The sequence below is a fragment of the Typopeltis vanoorti genome, chromosome 9 (genome assembly GCF_054136105.1).
Source record: "Typopeltis vanoorti isolate ZY-2024b chromosome 9, IOZ_Tvanoo_1.0, whole genome shotgun sequence".
NCBI lineage: Eukaryota > Metazoa > Arthropoda > Arachnida > Uropygi > Thelyphonidae > Typopeltis > Typopeltis vanoorti.
This window is the reverse complement of record NC_143557.1, coordinates 18,569,377-18,581,582: the sequence shown is the minus strand read 5'-3', so window position 1 is coordinate 18,581,582 and position 12,206 is coordinate 18,569,377. Positions and strand designations below refer to the sequence as shown.

The following is a 12,206-nucleotide window of genomic DNA, read 5'->3' as shown; positions in this document are numbered from 1 at the left end:
CATTTTCTTCCAATTCTCTCATTTCTTCATCTAACACGTTCCAGAACTCATCTTTTTCCTCTGCTGTACAACCAACTTGCGGGGCATATACACATAATACGACCACCCGCTCTTCTCCAAGACCCAATTTCATTCGCATGATCCTGTCGTTCCTTCTACCCACGTCCAGTACTTCACCCTTCATTCTGCTACACACCACAATTCCTACACCATTTCTTCCCTCGTTATTCGCTCCAGAGTAGAACAATTTATATCCATCTTTGTTTGATTGTTCAAATTGTTGATTCATTTAAATTCAAAGTCCCTGCAAAAACTCCTGGTTTTTCTCCATTTTTCAACCAATCCAAGATTTTGAATTTTTTTCTTCGAGAAATTAATTTTGTTTTCAATGTTGGTTTTTCCCTTTCATTGCAGTTTGTGGCCATTACTATAAAATAATTTTTTACACAAAAAAGCAAGCATTACATATTGTATGTAACTCACCAGAAAATAAAGTGCTCAGCTTGAGATGAACACACTTATGATTTTTAATGTACTTTCCCGGCAGAAACGAGGACAATTTTCAACAATAAATGTTTTATATGGTAAACAATTGAGGTACATGCATGCTAAAGGGTATTTCCCCTAATATAAATTCGCTGCTTATAATTACATGCGGGATACAGGCAGACACAAATTTAACGAAGATAAAATTTGATTCTTAAGTCGTGCGGTGAAAAACATATGAAAAGATAAAGGGCTACTACAATTTGTAGACCACACTGTATAAGTACCGCGTTCAACAAGGGTTACTACAATTTTAGACCACGTTATATCGAAACCGCATTGTATAAGTACCACGTTATACGAGGATTACCTGTACTTATAAATAGTAAAATTACAACATAACGCACGTTATGTGTCTCGGGTATTGCTGTCAGTGCACAATTCAGTGATTTGTTCTGATTAATTTAATAACAATGATGTTTTGTATTTATTAAATTACCCCATAATGAGTAAAAAGTCAAGTCAGAAAACCACACTCTTTAGTTATTTTAAGAAAGATGAAACTGATAAGCACAGTAGCGAAGACACCAAACCAACAACAGAGTCGTCAATTTCTGCAGAGTCTCTTTCAAATGTAAAATGTGTCTAAACACTGCTTATCGGGTATTAACAGTGAGTGGTTTAAAAAATTCCATTGGTTGAGATGAAAGATAATGAAAGTGGTGAAAGATAATGGAATGATATGTTCCTGTATGAAATACGGAAAGAGACGACCCACAAACAAGAAAGTGACTTGAGTAACTATGCCATGCATAAGACTTCGAAAAGAAAGCTTGGTTGACCATGAACAAAGCAGGTTACACACTAATTCTTGCTCAGATATAATTGAAAAATGTATACTAGAAGAAACTGGAATAGGGAAATTGAAAAATCAATTTCAATTTTGAATAACTTGCAGAGAGATGCTTTTCTGGGAGCTTTAGGATCGATGTATTGGTTAGAGAAAAATTAGTTACCACATTATCATTATTTGAAAAATTGCTTGAGCATCGCAAGGCTATGGGCTATTCCTACTTAGAACATCTTAACGTTGGTAAAAATGCACATTATACCTCAGAAAGAATAATACAACAGTTAATTGATATTTTAGCATCAGAAATTAGATCTGAAATACTGAAAAATATACATTCTGCAGATTATTTCAGTGTTTTATGTTTTTATATTTCAGTTTTAAAACAGCTGATTGTGTACATTAAATATATTTGTCAAAAAAAAAAAAAGGTCAGGGTTAGTTTTGTATCAACTTGCAGTTTCATTGATGGCAAAGCTGAGACTATAACTAACAAAGTAATCAAAACCATTGACAGTCTAGGCTTAAAAACTTGTCATCTGGTGGGCGTATGATCTGATGGAGCAGCTGTCATGATTGGAAAGCAAAAGGGAGTTGCAAAACTGCTCAAAGATAAAACAGATGGACTCATGGTCAACTGTCATTGTGTAAACCACTGACTGGCTCTTGCTAGTGCCCAAGCAGCTGCTGAAGTGCCTTATTCAGTCATGTTTATTGATGTCTTAAGGCAATTGTTTTTCTTCTTCCAAAATTCCTCAGTCAGGATGGCTGGTTTAACCCAAATCCAAAATATACTGAACAGTCCTCAGATTAAACTTAAAATGGCTAGTGACACTAGATGGCTGTCTCATGATTCTGCAATGCAGTCTCTAAGAGAATGCATGGTGAGTGTTATAGCTGAAATGGAAAGAGATGCCACCGAACGAAATGATATCACAGCTGAAGATTTAAGTAAATATATCAGAACATACAATTTCGTAGCTTCACTAATGATGCTTTCGGATGTGTTACCGCATTTATCTAACTTGTCTAGATCATGGCAAAGGCAAGATGTTGACTTAATTGAAATAGAGCCAGTCTTAGAAGCCAGAAAACTATCCATCATAGAATTGAAAGACACTCTTGGCAGTCATTTTCAAAATCTTCATCAGCATTTTTCAGGTGAATGGTCAGACCTTCACACTGATTATTCAGATTCTAATGTTATTACATTTAAGACTACAATATATGATAAATACATAGGCACAGTTATTAAATACCTAGAAGCAAGATTTCCAGATATGCCAATCATTTCCTGCTTTTCAAGACTTTTTAATGCAGAAAGTCATGATCAATGTGAGGCTTCTGAGATTCTTTTTTGATTATTATTCTAGAAATGGAAGTCTTGCAGTTTTAAAGTATGAAAGTACTAAACTAGAATGGGCAGCTGCATAAAAATGATTAATGGATAGTCATACAAAAAACCTAGATCCAAGACAAATACTGCTGAAATTAGCAACAACATCTGAGCTCAAAGAGTCTTTTCCAAATTTACCAAAACTAGCTGCTGTTGGACTAGCCATGGCTGTGAGCACAGCTGAATGTGAAAGGGGTTTCTCTGCATTAAATAGGATAAAAACCTGTATGAGGAATCGCATCAGTCAGAACACTCTAAATAATCTTATGCTGATTTCACTGGAGGGCCCATATCCAACAGATTTTAATTACAAAAAAGCTGCTGACAACTGGGCTTCTAAGAAGAAAAGAAGAATTAATGTATAGAATTTTAAGCTGTGAGCATTACAAGGTTTTTCATTACATAATGAGAAAATAAGAAAAATCCTAGTCTTGTTTGTTATAATTACTATATAAAATATTATCCTTGTTTGAAGTAATTTCTAATAAAATTACTATTTTAATTTGTTATGAAAAAGAGTCTTTTTTAACTCATTCAAAATTTTTGTACGCCTGGCTAATGCTTCATTCCATCTGGCTGGTAAAACTTTCTGGGGAGAACACTGTAGTACATTAATACTGATACCATGGATGGGCTAAGGATTAGATAATCCAAAAATCCTGCTCAAAAGAAACTTTTTCAAGCCATTTCAGGCCTCTGATAGATAAAGTAATGACCTCACATCAGGTAATGAAATTTATCTCCAGGCAGCCTAAAGACATTTTAAAAACACTCCTGCCCACAGTGGGATTAAAATCCATATCTTATTGGCTGAAGGACAGATGTACTAACCAAACAAGGATGGCATGAAGAATGGCACTTGTCAGACAACACCCATGAGAGTATCTGTAGAAAATATACAGTGCAAAAACAGACTAGATGTGAGAAAATAGCTGGAGGAGACTATAACAGCAGAAAATCCCTAATTAGCCAAACTATCCTCTTATTTTGAATAGCATCAAGAACTTTCAGAGAGAAATTTGGCACACTTCCTCTAAATGTGAAGCAGTATTTTAAGGTTGGGATTGGTACAGAGTTGATAGCTGGAAGGTGGAAAATAACATCATGAGTATAAAAATAAACTAATTTTTTTTTGGGCTGAGGGAGCTGTGCATGTTATTAACTTGTGACAAAGGCTAGTGATAAATTTCTCCAAGAAGAGAGATCTGGTCTTGACTGTTTACCTGTCAAAGGTAAGAGGTAGATGGAGTTTTGGTGTTTAGAACACTGCTCTGATCTTGAGTTTTGATCAAGATTCTGATCCTGAATCTTGAGCTTAGAATGTTTTGACATGCACTGTAATGTGTCATATAAGTCATATAATCAGAGCTCTGAGGGACACCTGCATTAGCTGGAAAATCTGAAGAGAGAACACTCTCCACTGTATGTAGTGAACAACAAGAGAGAGACCTGGCTATACAAATATAAAGTTGGAATGTCCATAAGAAAGCAATTTGCTGAGCAGAACCATTTATAACAAACCTTATCCTTGGAAATAAATCAGTAACAGCAAGGTGGCAGGAGGCTTGAATTAAAGCTTTAGCATGCTCAGTGAACCAATAATTTCATCAAAAAAGAGTAACTGCCATTTGGACATGATACAAGTTTTGGGCTTTTCAACTTTTCAAAATCAGTGTTGGATGTGTTGATAATTTGTATGAAACTATTTTAAGCTTAATATAAGCAAAAAAAGAGATGGTGATTTTGATGAAAGTTAATTGTGATTTCCTTGGTTCTTCACTTGTACAGTTCTGGCACATTTCTTAGAGAATGAAAGCTTAAGTAAAAGATGAGATTTTAAAGCAGAATGGATAATGAATGTTTCTATACCCTCATAAACTGTTTCTTTGGAGATGCATTTTGTGAAAATGTTTGGATTAGGAGATGGAAAACAGTAACCTATTGAGGAAATGAGTTATGCAGTGTTATGCCAAAAAAAAAAATTAGATGAGAGTGGCTGTATGAGTCATGGATGAAAGAAGAAAGCAAAGCTAGGTTGAGGTGTGGATTGTCTAGAACAGTGTTTTCAAACTTTTTTTGATTATGACCCACAATAAGAAATAGATTTTACATCGAGACTCAGTATACATGCACAGAAAGGCACACATATCAAATGAAAGGTTCACAAAACAATATGTGCCTTTACTACACATAAAGTAAAATGAACAAATAAAAAGTTAATATCAAATATGATTTTATTAGCATTTAAACACAACATAGAAGAAGAAAAAAACCTGAAAATAAACAATACAAAAACAGAAATTACAAAATATTTTATTTAATGACACAAGTACTTCATTCCAGCTTGGAATGTGCTAAGTACATTCCAATCTGGAACACATGAGGACAATATTTTTCTCAATACTGTCTACACTATTTACATTTCTAGATCCAGCAGTTGAACTTGAACATGCTCCATATTTTTCACTTCATCATTCTTCTAATAGTAAAACTATCCATTTCGAGAGCTTTTACTAAGTTGATTGAAATGTTACAGTTGTTGTGAAGTTAAAAAATGTTGCACTCAATCAACCCTTTCTGAAAAACATACTGATAACCAACATCAGTCTGACAGCACATGGAATTTTTTTTTTCTTTAAATACTTATTGAAGACAGATATCACAGGTCTCTAGTAACAGCAAGCATCACAAAATCTTCCCCAACCTATCTGCTACCTGGTGTAAAAGATACTGTCATAAGTGCAGCATCCATCTGATTTATAGTTACATTTGGACACTTGTACAAAATCAAATTAGTATTTGAGCTATGAATTCTGTGAAATTCTACTCTGATATTCTCTATTCTAATTTTAAAAAAATAATAATAATAATTAACAAATAAATAAAAAAAACCTGGTCACAATCCACTAAATTGATTTCATGACCCACCAATGGGTTGTAGCCCACAGTTTGAAAATTACTGACATCCACAAGTATACTAACAAGGATTACTAGTGACAGCAAAATCATGAATGTCTGCAGATCAATTATATCTAGTATCTGGGTTGGCAAGTGAACATACTGATGATAGCAAATTCCTCAAGTTGAGTAAGATCAATAATGATAGCAAATTCCTCAGCATATCTACCTGCTGGATCAGTGCGTGCAGAAAAGGGTGCCCACATGGCATTAATTTGCTATTGGCTCAGAACTTCACACATGTAAGAGAGAGTTAAACAAAAAAAAAATTTTGCAGTTTGAAATATTAAAATCTATAAAGAAAATGACTTAACTATTTCAGAAAGTTGGACTAGCAAAAAGCAACTGCTAAAGGAAGAACATTATGAAATTCAGAATGGTGAGTGGCATTAACAGAACAAAGAGAAACACAGTTTGAGTTTCTCTCAGGAAAAATAGGTGTGGTTTTGCAGATTTCAGAAAAGAAATGAACATTATTAAGTTAGGAAATGAGACCACACATCTATGATGTGAACTTGGAAGTTTTTGGAAGATTTGCCTCCTATCCCACATACTATATATCTTCTTGCCTTACTTTTCATGGTGGATGTTTAAAGTGAATTGAAAATGGGAGGAAGACATGGAATATACAGTAATGGATTCTCTACTATGACATATGCATGGAGAATTTCATCCAAATCTACAAATTATGACCTTAACAGTCTCAACACATACATATTAGCAGACTCACTCTCTCCAGATATATTGATAGCAAGATTAAAATTATTTGCTAATTGATCTGGAAGATTTCTCAAGTGTTACCTTTACAGTTTTGGTACAGCATACTATCTAGCAGGTAGTCTCTGAAATAACTGCTTTAAAGATATCTAGTTGAAATTACGAAATGTTCTTTTCAAGAAACCATAACTCATATTGCATACTGGATGAAACGGGTCAAATGTAAATTGGTCAACGCTTTGCATTCCAAATGGTATTAGGCTATTTCAGGCTTTGAATAAGCAAAGTGTCGGTCTTATACTGGGTGATAAAACTTTTCAATACATAATGGTGCCCACTACACAAGGAAATTGTCATTCCTCTGAGGTATGTGGATGCCCAGATCTTGATTCCTCCACATAATAGTTCATCCCTAGATAGTTCCATTTAATTTGATAGTTTAATGACTGTAGGCTGGTAGATATATTCAAGGCTACTAATGACCACTATGAAGGCTAATGTTGTTCAGTTGTGCAGTTGCTTCAGCCATAATATGGCTGAAATAACTAAGGATATAAGGGTAGTGTATTATGTCTGTATGTGAGTATTATGCCTGTTTAGTGAGATGAAAAAAAATTTTTTTTTTGGAAAAAGAAAATCTCTCTTTTTCCAAAAAAAAATTCAAAAAAATGGAGGCAGACCAAGCTCTACCAAAATTCAGCATACTCTGCATCGTGGTGGACAGAATATCAGTTCTATCAGCATTTTAGACTTCTGATGTTTAGCTCTAAACAATGCAATCATATAATTTCTCTCTCTTGGCTATCTTGAAAAGAATGATCAGTCATCTTTAGGTCCACCTATTCCATGCTTAAGACAGATCAATGAAGACAACATTGACTTTTTTTCTTGAGCTTAGACAGTGATGATTAGATCTGTAAAATCCTCAAAAGAGCTTTACTCTTCTGGAAACCATTATTTTGCTTGTGGAATTATATGAAATTTTTCTATATATTGTAGCAAATTTGTTAATAATAATAATAATAATAATATTTTAAAAAATAATAATATTAAAATGAATAAAGAGAATGAAAGAGAAGCTATGAATGTAATATATAAGCCTAAAATGATGGTCAATCTCAGTATATGGTTCACCTGTCAATAATTCTCCCCCCCCCCCCCCCCCACACATACAAACATCAGCAAGTTAGCTGTTTTTAGACTGTGAACGTAGAGATGGTTTTCTTATTGCTCTAGTTTTCCCTTTATAGACATAAAAGTGACTCAAACACATTTGTTAGTAGTATAGTGCTAATTACAGTACAATAAGAATATAAAGAATAAATCTGGATAATTTGTGTTTATGTTGTTATCACCCAAGAAATATCTTAATAATAATAATAATAATAATAATATTTTAAAAAATAATAATATTAAAATGAATAAAGAGAATGAAAGAGAAGCTATGAATGTAATATATAAGAAGCCTAAAATGATGGTCAATCTCAGTATATGGTTCACCTGTCAATAATTCTCTCCCACACACACATACAAACATCAGCAAGTTAGCTGTTTTTAGACTGTGAACGTAGAGATGGTTTTCTTATTGCTCTAGTTTTCCCTTTATAGACATAAAAGTGACTCAAACACATTTGTTAGTAGTATAGTGCTAATTACAGTACAATAAGAATATAAAGAATAAATCTGGATAATTTGTGTTTATGTTGTTATCACCCAAGAAATATCTTAATAATAATAATAATAATAATAATAATATTTTAAAAAATAATAATATTAAAATGAATAAAGAGAATGAAAGAGAAGCTATGAATGTAATATATAAGAAGCCTAAAATGATGGTCAATCTCAGTATATGGTTCACCTGTCAATAATTCTTCCCCCCCCCACACACACACATACAAACATCAACAAGTTAGCTGTTTTTAGACTGTGAACGTAGAGATGGTTTTCTTATTGCTCTAGTTTTCCCTTTATAGACATAAAAGTGACTCAAACACATTTGTTAGTAGTATAGTGCTAATTACAGTACAATAAGAATATAAAGAATAAATCTGGATAATTTGTGTTTATGTTGTTATCACCCAAGAAATATCTTGATGAAAGGCTTAAAAAATAAATGCACAAAATTTAGAAACTACGGATATATTATAAAAGAGAGAGAGGAAATAAAAAGGACTACTTACATGTGCATGTCGCATACATTCTATCTCCACTTCATTTTTGACAGCTTTTTTTAGGAGTATGGGACTAATATGCTTAACACGGCGTTGCTAAAAATAACACTATAGATATAGATGCAAAGGTCAAATGAGAATTCAGGTTATAAAAACTATCTAGAGTAAGCTATAATGCTTACTGTTAAAATAAGAATTGTTGCATTAATACTTATATAAGTAATGATGTAATGTTTACTAGTATAAAATAATAATAATCCCTTTACTAAAGCACTGCATTTTCTCAAGCGCTAGTATATCCTACAATTATATATTTTTCCTTCACTGTTACATGATGTTCAGCATTCCTGATGGAAAAATTACAGTATTGGAGTCTGCACAGTTAGCCTAGTGGCTGTGCACTTCGCAACCATATGCCTGGGGAAGGAGTATCCTAAGTTCGATTCCCATCGGTGACATGAGGAGCTGAAGGATCTTCCTCAGCCATAGCCAAGTTAGCCAGTCTTGGGCATGGACAGTAGGGTTCCCAGTTTATTCTGGGGTTTTTCATCACAAAGCAGGCAAACCGGTCTTGAGAACTCAACACTACAGGGCATAGGATATACCGGGGCGCAGGGCTGACCACCTTATCCTGTGAACGGTTTGAGGTCCAATGATTAATAAACCCTCGACACCACATGGTAAAAGAAGGTAAAAAGAAGATGAGATGAGATGAGACAGTGTTGGAGTGATAACCTTAAGATGAACTAAAGTTAACACGGTGAAGGGGCTTACATGTTTCAAGGATGTATTGAGCTATGCCAGTGGTAATGGATTCTATCAGCAGGGAGTACCATGCTGAACAGATTGATACTGAAGAAAGAGACTAAGAGGGATTCTGATTAGATGTGATGATGCTCCAGAGAAGCAGCTTGACAACAGCACCTACTAACCACTTCAGGTGGAGACAGTTACTATAAAGGTTACTTGGTCACTTAGACTTATTCTGAGGCAGAGTAGGTTGGATAGGAACAGAGGCAAGTCACCTATCCTTCTGGACAGCAAGTTTGATATCAGTGATGGCATTCTACGGCTTCTTTCTATCTTCTGGGCTACTTCCAATTCTCTCCCAAGATGATTTGTCATTATAGGAGAAATGATGAATTATCTCCATCCAATGAAAACAACGAATATGTAATATACAAAAATGAGCTCACAGGTATTTGGCAGTGTTTGGTCTTTAAATTCCCAGAGAACCCAGTTCAGTAGACAAAAGTAGCTATCAGAATTGAAGTGCTACTCTGAAACAAAAAAAAATAAAAGTAACAAGAAGAAAATTAATTTCATGATTGTTATATACAATGAAAGAACAATTTAAATGAATAATTTAAATATGAATAGATACAGTCATATCAAGGCTTGATTGACATTATCTGGTCCTTTCCGATTCTTCCAATTGTCAAAAATTGAACTTTCCGAATGTCAAAAATGACTATCTAGATTACTGTGCTCAGATCTGGCTATCTGGGTTTCTTGCGGATGAGGAAGTGGTGGAGAAGTCCAGAGGTAATTAACAAAGATGGTGAGTGGTCTATGGAATGCTTCCTATGAGGATAGACTGAGGGTTTGTGGATTGCAAAAGCTAGTTGATAGGCAAAAAAGGGGAGATATGATAGAAACATTTAATAGGGTTTTTTAGGGGATTTTGTAGGATTGATGAAGGGGAAATGTTTCAGCCCTTGGCTAGAGGGGAAAGAACAAGAGCTCATCCCTGGAAGTTGGGTAAGGGTGTGAGAACTAGATTTTTTGGTTGAAGAGTGGTTTAATGAATGGAATGAGTTGCCTGAGTCAGTTGTGGGTGCTTTGTCTGTTAATGTTACTAGTAGAGGTACAATAGATACTGTGTTCATAGCTCGAGTCTCCAATAGTTAGTTTTAGGAATCCATAGAGATGCCTGTGCAATAATAATAATATCAAACAGAAAGGAGTTGGTGTCCTTATAAATAAAAGCGTAGCAAAGCAAGTTATTAAATATGCAGGAATATCAAATTGGATAGAATATATAATAGTATGAACATCAGATAAGGAAAACCATTAAAATCATAAAACAATATGCACTATCCATCAATTATGAAGATGAAGAATTCAATATAATTCAACAAAATTACATAGCCTACAGATGTGTTAGGTGATTTTAATGCATCATCAAGAAGGAAAAAATAAATAAAACTGAACATAATAATTGTTCATAAAATAAAATAATACAATAAAAATATGAAATTATTATGCAACAATCTCACAACAGGAAAATAAAAAATAAGAATACAAGAAGAGAATTCTCAGAATATTTTTCACAACTGTATAACACCACAAACACTGCTGAAAGCTTTATTACATGAAAGCCACAGAAATAGAAAGAAGGGAGTATCACAGAAATAGTGAAAATAATGGGATGAACAAGAGGTCATTTCTTGAAGTTGAGTAAGGGTGTGAGAACTAAATTTTTTGGAAAAATTTTTTGCAAAAAAATACAAAATACTAAAATGCCAAGAGAAAATGAAATTACAACAGAAATAATGAAAGTAGCAGAAGAAATAAAAACCCGAAAGAGAACAATATACCAAACAACTGGAACAATATACTGTTCAAGATACCATTGTTCAAAAAGGATAATAATTACAGGCCTGTAAGCTTTATGTCACATGTATATAAACTAGTTATAAAAATAATTCAACTGACAATCAACAGACACTGAATCAAAAGAGAAGAACACAAAGAATATAATACTATTCTAGCATTGCATTCTTTAATATGAAATTAATTTGAATTTTCTAGACCATAGATTAACACGTTCGCTGCCACGCTACTTCGGCATAGTCTGTTCCCATACGCCGAGCAATTTCACTTCTTCAAGGTCAGTACGGTAATCTCGTTGCCGGTGGTAAGCGTCATACGAGTATACTCGCAGCTGGCTCATGTGGCTGGTTTACCAACTACGAGTATACTCGTAGTTGGCAGCGAACGTGTTAAAAAAAAACGTTCATTCAGTTGAAAAGCAGCAATCCTAATGAAGAAAAATGAATTAAAACAACTGAATTATAAACAGTTAACAAACAAAATATATGAAAAGCAAGTGCTAGTATACTTATATTATCATCATCATCATCATCATCAAATTCCTGCCATGTACCCTCAAGGGGTGTACAGGATATGACAGTACTACATGAAAAAATTACATCATTACTAACTTCCTATCTACAATTTTCCTCCAAATCAGTCTGTTACTTGTCAAGACTCCAACATTATCAGATCTTATATTTCTATCGTCTAAGGCACTTTGTACCGTATCAATCCACCTATATCTTGGTCTTCCTCTGGGTCGTTTTCCTGCCAACCTGGCAGAGAACACTTGTTTTGCTAATCTTTCCTCTCCCATTCTATTTAAGTGACCATACCATCTGAGATTAGCTCTGCTAACGCATTCCTGGATGCTGACAATGTCAAGTTCTTTCCTAATATCCTCATTTTTAATATGATATTGCCATTGATGCCATCTGTTCATGCCTCTAATCTTTCTCAGGACTCTCATATCTGCGGTTTCTAGTCTTTGGTCAAGTGTTTTACTTCTGACCCAGCTCTCAGATCC

General features: G+C 34.1%; 1 protein-coding gene across 3 annotated transcripts in view; it reads right to left on the bottom strand.

Annotated features, from left to right (window-relative positions):
• Positions 1–12,206, bottom strand: part of LOC150102909 (xaa-Pro aminopeptidase 1-like) — a 416,385-nt gene that overhangs the window by 204,608 nt on the left and 199,571 nt on the right. For all 3 annotated transcript variants that reach the window (XM_090398386.1, XM_090398385.1, XM_090398387.1), the window contains one exon: positions 8,591–8,677. In XM_090398386.1, the coding sequence (XP_090254512.1) occupies positions 8,591–8,677 (87 nt within the window). The remainder of the gene's footprint in view (positions 1–8,590; positions 8,678–12,206) is intronic.